Source organism: Chiloscyllium punctatum, chromosome 1, assembly GCF_047496795.1.
Source record: "Chiloscyllium punctatum isolate Juve2018m chromosome 1, sChiPun1.3, whole genome shotgun sequence".
NCBI classification, from domain to species: Eukaryota; Metazoa; Chordata; class Chondrichthyes; order Orectolobiformes; family Hemiscylliidae; genus Chiloscyllium; species Chiloscyllium punctatum.
Window position 1 is genome coordinate 89,435,858 of NC_092739.1, and position 12,057 is coordinate 89,447,914.

Genomic DNA, 12,057 nt, shown 5'->3' on the forward strand with positions numbered 1-12,057 from the left:
CAATCCATGTCCCTCATGATTTTAAACACTTCTGTAAGGTCACCCCTCAGCCTCCAACACTCCGGAGAAAGCAGGCCTGGCCTATTCAGCCTCTCCCTATAGCTCAAATCCCCCAAATTTGGCAACATCCTCATAAATCCTTTCTGAACCCTTTCAAGTCTCAGAATATCCTTCCTGTAAGAGGGAGATCAGAATTGCACGCAATATTCAAAAAGTGGTCAAATTAATGTCCTGTTCAACTGGAAAATGACCTCTCAACTCCTATATGCAATGCACTTTCCAATAGGTGGCACGGTGGCACAGTGGTTAGCACTGCTGCCTCACAGCGCCAGAGACCTGGGTTCAATTCCCGACTCAGGCGACTGACTGTGTGGAGTTTGCACATTCTCCTTGTGTCTGCGTGGGTTTCCTCTGGGTGCTCTGGTTTCCTCCCACAGTCCAAAGATGTGCAAGTTAGGTGAATTGGTCATGCTAAAGGGGTAAATGTAGGGGAATGGGTGGGTGTGGACTTGTTGGGCCGAAGGGCCTGTTCCCACACTGTAAGTAATCTAATCTAAAGGAAAGCATAATCAAACACTATCCTGTCTATCTGTGACTCCGCTTTCAAGGAACTATGAACCTGCACTCCAAGATCTCTTTGTTCAGCAACACTCCCCAGGACCTTGCATTAAGTGTATAAGTCGTGCACTGGTTTGCCTTTCCAAAATGCAGCACCTCACATTTAGTTAAATTGAGTAGATTTGATTAAATTCCCTACAGTGTGGAAACAGGACCTTTGGCCTAACCACATTAGCCCTCCAAAGTGTAACCCACCCAGACTCATTTCCCTACATTTAGTAGCATGGCCAATTCACCTGACCTGCACATCTTTTTTGGAATGTGGGAGGAAACCAGAGCACCTGGAGGAAACCCATGTAGACACAGGGACAATGTGCAAACTCCACACAGACAGTCGCCCAAAGCAGGAATCAAGCCCAGGTGCCTGGCATTGTGAGGCAGCAGTGCTAACCACTGAGTTACCATGCTGCCCTAAATTTAACTTCATCTGCCACTCCTTGGCCCATTGGCCCATCTGATCAAGATCCCGTTATACTCTGAGGTAACCTTCTTAACTGTCCACCACACCTCCAATTACGGTGTCAACTGCAAACTTATTAACTATACCTCTTATGTTCATATTCAAATTATTTATACAAATGATGAAAAGCAGTGGACCAAGCACAAATCCTTGTGGTACACCATTGGTCCCAGGCCTCCAGTCTGAAAAGCAACTCTCCACCATCAACCTCTGTCTTCTACGTTTGAGCCAGTTTTCTGCCCAAATAGTTCTTCCTGTATTCTATGCGATCTAACCTTGCTAACTAATCTTCCATGAGGAACCTTATCGAACGCTTTACTGAAATCCATATAGATCATGTCTACTGCTCTGCCCTCATCAATCCTCTTTGTCACTCCCTCAAAAAACTCAATCAAGTTAGTGAGCCACGATTTCCCATGCACAAAACCATGTTGACTATCCTTAATCAGTCCTTGCCTTTCCAAATATGTGTAAATCCTGTCCCTCAGGATTTCCTCCAACAACTTGCCTACCACCAATGTCAGGTTCACTGATTTTTAGTTCCCTGGCTTTTCCTTACCACCTTTCTTAGATATTCCCATCATATTAGACAACGTCTGACACCTTACCTGGCTATCAATGATACAAGTATCTTAGCAAGAGGCCCAGCACTCGCCTCCCCAGTTTCCCACAGGGTCCTGGGTACTTATCTACCTTGATGCATTTTAAGACCTCCAGCACCATCTCCTCTGTAAATTGGACATTTTTCAGGATGTCGCTATTTATTTCCCCACATTCTATCCTTTCTATATCTTTCTCTACAGTAAACACTGAAGCAAAATACTTATTTAGTATCTCATCCATCTCCTGTGTTTCCACACATAGGCAGCCTTGCTGTTCTATTCTCTCCTTAGTTACCCTTTTGTCCCTAATGCATTTGTAGAATCCCTTTAGATTTTGCCTAAGCCTATTTGTCAAAGTTCTTATCTCCCCCGTTTTTCCCTCCTGATTTCCCTCTTAAGTATACTCTTACAGTCTTTAAAATCTTCTAAGGATTCACTCGAACGTTGCTGTCTATATCTGACATATGCTTACTTCTCTTTCTTGGCTTAAACTTCAATTTCTCTGGTCATCCAGCATTCCCTACACCTACCACCCTTGCCCTTCACCCCAATGGGAACATATTGTCTCTGGCCTCTCATTATCTCATTTTTGAAGGCTTCCCATTTTCCAGCCATCCCTTTATCTGCAAACATCTGCCCCCAGTCAGCTTTTGATAGTTCTTGCCTAATACCGTCAAAATTAGTCTTCCTCCAATTTAGAACTTCAACTTTTAGATCTGGTCTATCCTTTTCCATCACTATTTTAAACCTCACAGAATTATGGTTGCTGGCTTCAAAGTGCTCCCCTACTGACACCTCAGTCACTTGCCTTGCCTTAGTTCTCAAGAGTAGGTCAAGATTTTCACCTTCTCTCATAAATACATCCATTTACTGAATCAGAAAATTTTCTTGTGCATACTTGACAAATTCCAAGCCCTTAACACTATGGCAGTCTCAGTCTGTTTGGAAAATTAAAATCCTCTACCATAACCTCCCTATTATTCTCACAGATAACTGAGATTAGATTACTTACAGTGTGGAAACAGGCCCTTCGACCCAACAAGTCGTAGCGCAACCCACCCATACCCCTACATTTACTCCTTCACCTAACACTACAGGCAATTTAGCATGGCCAATTCACCTGACTTGCACATCTTTGGACTGTTGGATCTCCTTATAAATTTGTTTCTCAGTTTCCTACGACTGGGCGCGTCTATACTATAGCTCCAATAAGGTGATCATCCTCTTCTTATTTCTCAGTTCTAGCCAAATAACTTCCCTGAATGTATTCCTTGGAGAATCCTCCCTAAGTACAGCCGTAATGTTATGCTTAATCAAAAGCACCACTTCCCCTCCTTTCTCGCCATCCTTTCAATCCTTCCTATAGCATCTATACCCTAGAACATTAAGCTGCCAGTCCTGTCCATTCCTGAGCCAGGTCTCTATAATTGTTGTGATATCCCAGTCTCGTGTTCCTAATTATGCCCCGAGTTCATCTACTTTAACTGTTAGGCCTCTTGCATTGAAATAAATGCAGTTTAATTTATCAGTCATAGCTAGTTTTCTGCTTCATTCCTGTCTTCTCTGACTGTTTGACTTACTCCTTTTCCCAACTGCATCAGTCTCAGATTGCACTCTTTCCTCACAATTTCCTTGGGTACTTCCCCCCACCCTCACGCCCCACCACGCCTTGTTTAAATCCTCCTGAATAGCTCTAGCCGTATATTAGACCCCTTCCAAATTAGATGCAACCCATCCTTCTTATGCAGGTCACTTCTACCCCAGAAGAGAATCCAATGATCCAAATATGTGTACCCTTCTCCCCTGCACCAGCTCTCAACCACGCATTCATCTGCTGTCCTCCTATTCCTACCCTCACTAGCTTGTAGCACCAGGAGTAATCCAGATATTACTATCCTTGAGGACCTCCTTTTTAAATTCCTGCCCAACTTCCAATATTCTCTCCTCAGTATCTTTTCTTAAGTCGTTAGTCCCAAAGTGTACAACAACGTCCTGTTGGGCCCTCTTGCCTTTCGGAATATTCTGCATCCTCTCGGAGATATCCTTGATCCTGGCACCAGGGTGGCAACACGTCATTCTGATATCTCACTATCGGCCACAGAAACATCTGTTAGTGGTTCTGACTTGTGAGCCCTCTAACATAACCAATAGCTTGGAACCTGGCATACCCCTCGTTATATTAGAGCCTCAGTATCAGAAACCTGGCTGTCAGTACGACATTCCCCAGAGAGTCCATCACCCTCTAAAATTATCTAAAACAGCATACTAGTTTAAGATGCGAATAGCCACAGGAGACTCCTACACCACCTGCCTCCCTCTCCCACCTTTCATAGAGGTCACCCAGCTATCTGACTATATCTTCAGTTTATCTCCCTTCCTGCAACTGCCATCCATCACACACCCGAGCTCCTGTAAAAAGCCAAAAGAAAGGTTTTTTTTAATTTTTCTCATGGAACCTGGATGCCACTGCATTTATTGCCTATCCCTAGTTGCCTTGGAGAAGGTGGTGGTGATGAGCTACCTCCTTAAACCGCTGCAGTCCACGTTCTGTACAGTAGACCCTGAGGGAGGAAATTACAGGATTCATTGAGAACTGACCTCACACCTTCTAGGTCCACAAACAGATTACCGGGAATAGGCCCTTTTGAGTTGCCTAGTTAATTACAGAAACCTTTTGAGTTTTCCTTAAACGTGGCAATGCTTTTGGATACTCTTTTTTTTAGCTTTCCTAGTTTCCATTTTAAATTTCTCCTCCATATTATGCCCTTGGTATTAGCTATAAACTTAATTTTTTCAAAATCCTAATCTTTATATCCCTAGATATCTAGAGTTCTCCAGTCGGGGTCCCACCTTGTGTCTTTATCAGAACATATTTGCCTTTTGCTCTTCCCACCGATCTGACAGTTTTATCTGCAAGTATGGTTGGGCCTCGGACAACATCTGGGGGAAATCTCATGCAGAAATTTTCTGGGACTGAGGTGATTGACTTCCAACAACCACAACCATTATCTTTTGTGCCAGGTATGTCTAAACCAGTGGAGTTTTCTCCTCAATTCCTATTTTGTTAGGTCTTCTTGATTCCACACTCAGTCAAATGCTGCCATGATATTAAGAGCAGGCATTCTCAGCTCATTTCTGTAGACCAGCTCTTTTGACAGAGGTTGGGCTAAAGCTGTGATGAGTTCGCTAGCAGTTTATTGTTAAGCCAGTATCTCATACGGTCACTACTCTTCCATCACTTTGTTGACAATCAATAGTAGATTATTGGGTTATTGAATTTGTCTTGCTTCTTCTGGACAGGACATACTTGGGCAATTTTCCACATTGCCACGTAGATTCCACTGTTATAGCTGTAATGGGAGTGCTTGATTAGGAGGCTGAACAGCACTTCAGCATATTTTTTACTCCAATGTGTTGGTTCACTCTTCATCAAGGATGGGGATATTTGTGGCGCTCCTCTCCCTGTTACATGCACTGTGTCAGTTTCGATCCAAATAAGTGCTCTGTGTGTCTGAAATGAACAGGGCCCAGAAGAAAATGTTACACCCTGAGTATGATTTGAATCAATGTTCCTGGGAATATACAGTAGACCAATTATTATCCAACCAATATACCTTGGCTGTGGGGGCTCCTTGCACAAAGCCTCAGCTCAAAGGATAAATAGTACTTGAACATGCTGATTTTTTAATTTAACCCCAATTGATGTTGTATCTGACAGGTTTGATCCTCCTGTAGATGGAGCCCTTTTTTTAAAAAAAATGTAAGAAAACCAAGTGCAACCCACAGCACTGACCATCATTTGATTGTGATGCAATTAGACAAATTCATAAAACCTGGGCAGCACGGTGGTTAGCACTGCTGCCTCACAGCACCAGAGACCCGGGTTCATTTCCTGCCTCAGGTGACTGTGTGGAGTTTGCATGTTCTCCCTGTGCCTGCGTGGGTTTCCTCTGGGTGCTCCGGTTTCCTCCCACAGTCCAAAAATGCGCAGGTTAGGTGAATTGGCCATGCAAAATTGCCCATAGTGTTAGGTGAAGGGGAAATGGGTCTGGGTAGGTTGCGCTTCGGTGGGTCAGTGTGGACTTGTTGGGCCGAAGGGCCTGTTTCCACACTAAGTAAAGTAATTTATAAATTCAGATAACAGAAAATCCATCCTGGCAACCCCTAACTGTTCCTGCCGTACTTTCAGTTGGCAGAATATATTGGCAAAGAAATGCAACTAAGCCGTTGGATCATTTAGTATCTTTATTTAAAAATACCCAGCTCGCAAGAAAGCTGGGGTTGGTCACAATATTGTTCACTGATTTGTTTTCCATAAAGTAACAAAGTCAATCTAAACACAAGTTCATAGAGCTGAAAACATTCAATATTAAAAATTAGTACATTGAATTTGATATCTCTGCATTTTTTCATAATTTGCGCTTATTCTGATTCATTCAGACAACCCATGAACTGCAATGACAGGAAGAATACTCATTTCTTTTCAATATACCAGCTCTGAGACACCAGCAGTTTAAATTGCTCAATTTATATGCTTGATTTGCTGTAAATGCTGTAAATCAGAAACAAAAACAGAAGTTGGTGGAAAACCTCAGCAGGTCTGCCAGCAGCTGTGAAGAGGAATCAAAGTTAATGTTGCGGGTCCAGTGACCCTTCTTCAGAACTCTGATTTCTCTTCACAGCTTCTGCAGTTCTTTCAGTTTTTATTGGGTACAGTGTAAGTTGGTCAGCCAACTTATGAGCACCCAAGGTGAATGATATTCTTGTACCTGATGGTTGATTTTAACTTGGATGTTTATATAGCTGCAGTTCTGAGTGGGAAAAATAGACACTCTCAAGTAAGTTCTATTTTTATTACACTTTATCCAATTTTAATTGCCATTCATTTCAACAGAAAAGATAATTGATGGACTGGAATATTCAGTATCACTCAAGGTAATTTAATAACTTGTTTAAAATAAGTACTAATTTGTTTGTTTCAAGGACCCACAGAGTGATTGTGCAATTGCTGCTTTGCCATATAAAGAAAACTAAGTGTTGGGGGAAACAAAAGGTCAAACTGTAATATTGATAATATTGAAAATAAAAAAAAATCACATTGGGTCTGGCATCATCCATGGAGAGGGGGCATACTGAATTTTTGAATCTAGATGCCCCTCATTAGAGTTGACATGAAGTTTGGAGGGGCAGCATTTATGCAACAGTGGGGTGGACCACTGGGGGAGAAAGGGGGTTGATAGTTCAGATTATGTGATCAGAATGTGAGAACAGCAAAATGATGTGTCCAACTGTCAGACTGGAAAGAACAGACAATCCCACTGGAGTGAAGGAAGAGGAAAGAGGACATGGTGACAGAGAATGTAACAAGTAAAGCTAAAAGGGAACAAATGGGAGTTAGTTCACAATTTTGAGTTTAGCGCCTTCAGATGAAGTCCAGAAGGTTGCAAAGTGCCAGTCTGAAGATGAGATGTTGTTCTTCCAGTTTGCACTGTGATTCACTCAAGTATTACAGCATGCTGAGGACAGACATGTGGCCATGCAAGCTGGAGAATGCGCTGTTGAAGTGACTGGCTATGGCAAGGTCAGGGTCCTGCTTGCAGAGCTGTTCTGCAAAGCGGTCACCCAGTCTGTGTTTGGTTTCTCCAACGTAGAGTAGGCCATATCGGAGGAGGAACAGGTGAAATGCTGCTTCATCTGCAAGGAAGAGGTGAAGGGGCAAATGTTGCACTTTCTGTGGTGACATGGGAATGTGCCATGGGAAGGGAGGGAAGTGTTGACCATTATTCAGGAATGGACTAGAGTATTCCAGAGGGAATGCCCCTGCGAAATGCAGACAGTGGAAGCGAGGAGATGATGTGTTTGGTGGTGGCATTCTGTTGGAGTTCTCTGAAATGGCAAAGGATGATCCTTTGAATGCAGAGGCTGGTGGGATGAAAAAAAGTGAGAACAAGGGGAACCCGATCTCACTGCTGAGTGATGGGAAGGGGCAGGGGTGGAGGCATGGGTGATAGGCCCCTCAACTACATCCGACCTGTCAACCACAGCAGGCGAGAAACCATCATTACAGAAGATAGAAGCCATTTCAGCAACACTGCCTTGGAAGGTAGCATCATCCGAACAGATATGACATTGTAGTTACCCAGTTCCTTTGCCAATTAAAGTTCTCTTCCCATCTTTGAAGTATGCTGGACGGTAACAATGCTTTACAGCAGAATGGTTTACCAGAAAATCAACAGCAATATCCTTGTAAAGATTCTGTTTTGTGTACAGTAGAAAGTGCAAATTAAAAGCGCATTAGAATCCAGTCCGACAACGATATAGATAAACAGTATTATATGTTTTGAGGCTACTAGCACATAACAGCTCGAGAATAATCTAAAGACAATACACATACAAAAGTAAAGAACATTATCAATTCATAAAATGATTATCCCTCAGTTTGCAAAGAATTACAAAATGAATTTTTACTGGTGTTCTCCTGATGCCATTTATTTTGCCCTGTGGTGAAGCTCTATCCAGATGCCACTTTGTGGGCGCAGAATCAATTCACCCACCATATGGAGTTCCTCACGGCTTTGTTGTGCTTCTACGCGGAATCGCCGAAGAATTGATGACAAAATCACCTTCTCCTCCATTAGTGCAAATTTTTGGCCTGAATTTAAAAAAAACCCATTAGATACAAAATTACAAAATATCAATATGAACTACATTATTACATTGGCTAGACTTTCAGCCTTTGAGACAGGAGCAAGATTTGGGAGATTTCCTGATGACACAGTTTGGCCTGCTGCTTAGTACACTGGCACCCTAGGATGGGGGAGATAAATGGCCTGCAGTTGGATCTCCTCTATTCCACAACAGATTTGCAGGCAGACGCTAGCAAGGCAATACCTCTCCCCTCTGAATAGAGAGGGATAACAGATCCATTCAAACACCACCACCACCACCACCACATGTAAGCTACACAAAATCTTGACCTGGAATTAAATGCTGCTTCCTCAATGTCACAGCATTAAAGTTCAAGAGAGTCATTTCCTAACAGCATTGTCAGTGTCTATGTATGCCAAGGACTGCCACAGTTTAAGAAGTTGTTTCACCATCACCCTCGAGAGCAGTTAGAGATGAGACTAATTGCAAGTCAGAAAGCCTACAACCTGTGAAAGATTGATTTTAAACTGACCCCCTGCGAAGAATTAGAAAGTATTTAGAAATCTCAAATGTTTCAAAATAAGAAAACCACTTGAATTAACAACTCTCAAGAAAACAAAAAAAAAGACAAAAACAGAAACTGCTGGAGAACTTATGAGTCATTGGACTTGAAACATTAACTCAGCTTTCTCTTCACAGGTGCTGCCAGTATTGTCCATACAGGTCAGACATGTCAAGGACAGCAGATTTCCTTCCTTAAAAAGGACAATAGTAAAGCAGATGGGTTTTTATGACCATCAACAATGGTTACAATGAGGCTAGTTTATTCCAACTTCAGGTTTTTTAAATTTCAAATTTCACCATCTAGTGTTGTTGGATTCAAGCCCATGCCCCTAGAACATTAACCTGGAGTTCTGGATTACTAGCCCAATGACGTTACCATTATGCCACTGCCTTCCGGTATGTTATGGGAGAGCCTGTAACTAGGAGAAAACATTCTTGCAGCATGCAGCCTGTTGAAAAGATGTTTTCCTTGAGGCAGGGATGAGAATTTATTTCTGTGTGTTATGCTCATTTGAGACTCTCAGGTGAGCTGTTTTATGCAATTGCTCAATGAGATGTACAAAGTTGATGTAACTTTTTTTTCCTACATTAATCATCAGGTTTAAAGAAAATAAAATTAAAACATAACAACTAGGAGCAGGAGTAGACCATCTGGCCCTTCGAGCCTGTTCTGCCATTCAGTAAGATCACGGCCACAAATTCCACATATAAAAAATATTTTACTTACAAAGAAACCGACTAGTGTAAACCAATGGAATTAAATAAATTATTCAGATTGGTCTTTTTCACTGATATAAAACCAAAGTATCACTATTGGGAATCTAGACTTCAGATGAACCCTTTTTTGTATATTTTAATCCATTTATTCACAGCATGTGGGCCTTTCTGGCTGGCCAACATTTATTGACCATCCCAACTGCCCTTGAGGTGGTAGTGAGTTGCCTTCTTGAACAGCTGCAGTCTATTTGGTGTCGCCTGACCCACAATGCCTTTAGGATTTTGACCCAACAACCCACTAAAAGGAACAGCGAAATATTTCCAAGTCAGAATGGTGAGAGACTTGCAGGTGGTGATGTTCCCATATATCTGCTGCCCTTGTCCTCCTAGGTGGAGGCGGTCTTAGGTTTGGAAGATGCTGTCTAGAGAAGTTGGGGAATTTCTGCAGCGCATCTTGTAAATAGTACACACTGCTGCTACTGAGCATCAGTGGTGCCTATCAAATTATCTGCTTTTCCGACGCAGTATCAAGCTTCTCAAACATCGTTGGAATTGCATCCATCCAGGCAAGTGGAAAGTATTGACTTGTGGTTGAAGACAGTGAACAGGCTTTAGGGAGTCAAGGGGATGAGTTATTCACTGCACTATTCCTAGACTCTGACCTGCATGTGTAGCCACTGCATATAACTAGACCCTTTCAATTTCTGGTTAACAGAAACTCCCAGGATGTTGATAGTGGGGGATTCAATAGTGGTAACACCATTATGTGTCAAGAGACAACAGTTAGATTCGGTCTTGTTGGAGATGGTTATTGCCTGGCACTCATGTGGCACAAATGTTGCTTGACACTTAGACAATATCCAGGCTTGGGCTGCCACGTCTTGCTGCATTTGGGCATGAACTGCTTCAGTATCTGAGGAGTCACAAATGTTGTATACTACAACCCTGAGATGACTTCCAACAACTAGCACTATCTTCTTTTCTGCCAGGTATGACTCCAACCAGCGGAGAGATTTCCCAGACTCTGACTCCACTCTTGCCAGAGCTTTGATGCCATACTCAGTCATGCAGAGTATTGAAGTCAAGGGCAGTCACACTTACCTTACCTCTAACTCATTTTTGATTGTATTAATACACTTTATCAGGTTATCATTCCTTAATTCAACTAACATTTCAAATGCAAAAAAAGTGAAGAAATTGTATACTAGTTGATTGTTGCATTGGTTCGTGGGAAATTTAAGACCGGCAGTTATGCAAACCAAAGTTGCTGGAACCCTAAACCAGAATGTTACTTTGGAAATAGAGTATAATTTGAAAAGCAATTTCTGTCCAGATTCCCAATCACATCCAAAGCAGGAACTCTGATTATTTGGCTTTAAAAAGGTTAATAAAAGCAATAGGATGTTAAAACTTAGTTTTAATTTCCTGCCTCCAAGCAGGCGGTTTCTCACAGCAAAGCAGACTTACCAATGCAGTTTCGAACTCCAGCAGAAAATGGAATAAATGCATAGGGATTAACTTTTCTTGAATTTTGTAAAAATCGCTCCGGCCTAAATTCCTCAGGTTCTGGGAAATGTTTGGGATCTCTGTGCAGAGCATAAGGAATGATCATAGCGTTGACTCCCTTTGGTACCTTAAAGCCTCCTGAAAGACAATATAACAATTAATTAACATCTGTAGACTGTCAGAACAGCAGGAACAGTAGGTACATTTATCAAACATGTTCACTCCACCCAAATTATGACAATTCTGGCATTGTATAAATCCATGTCCTGTCAACAAAACTTACCAATATTTAACAGCTTTGCATCACACAGTCAACCATTCTTTGTAAGATGATGTGTAGTATAAGCATCAAACCATGATTTCAAAAATACATAGATAAGACACTATCATAGCTCTTAAAGTTTAAATTCATAACTTTGAGCCATATCACCAGTTCAATTCAAATATTCTCTAATAATTCAGTTGGACTATCTTAATTTAACAAATGTTGCCAAATCAGAAAGGACTCCTGCCTATTAGCTTGGTGGTGTGCGCAGCTTCCAACGACAGGTCAGCACTCCAGTCCATCCTGGTCCTCCAGTGGAAATGAAATCTGGTTTTCTGTAAAACAGAGAGCCAACTGACTGTCAGCCTGATAGCTGCTCCTGGATCTGGCTAATTTCATTCCCGTTACCTTGTGGTACTGTGCCTATAACAGAGATTTGTTCTGGTCTGTTTCTGTAGAGAGATGTTTTGCTACAAGATCTGTTTCACAAACAGTGGGTAAACAGCTTTGCGCTCTGAATTTTTTTAAAAATTAGACATAAGAAGCGTTAAGTGGTTCGAGTCAGGGTTTAGTTTTGCTTTTAGCTGGGGTTTGGAGTTGGCTGTTAAAGCGAACAGATACAGCTCACTCTCTGCTGCAGCAAAAAATTGAAGTCCTCTCTCAGTTGCAAGATTGTT

At 42.0% G+C, this 12,057-nt stretch overlaps 1 protein-coding gene across 1 annotated transcript in view; it reads right to left on the reverse strand.

The window, feature by feature from the left end:
- Positions 1-5,911: 5,911 nt before the first annotated feature.
- The window catches only part of LOC140477145 (cytochrome P450 4V2-like), a 58,324-nt gene continuing 52,178 nt past the window's right edge, over positions 5,912-12,057 (reverse strand). The window contains exons 10-11 of the mRNA XM_072570514.1: positions 11,077-11,253; positions 5,912-8,332 (exon numbers count right to left, since the gene is read on the reverse strand). Of these exons, the coding sequence (XP_072426615.1) occupies positions 8,169-8,332; positions 11,077-11,253 (341 nt within the window). The 3' untranslated portion in view covers positions 5,912-8,168. The remainder of the gene's footprint in view (positions 8,333-11,076; positions 11,254-12,057) is intronic.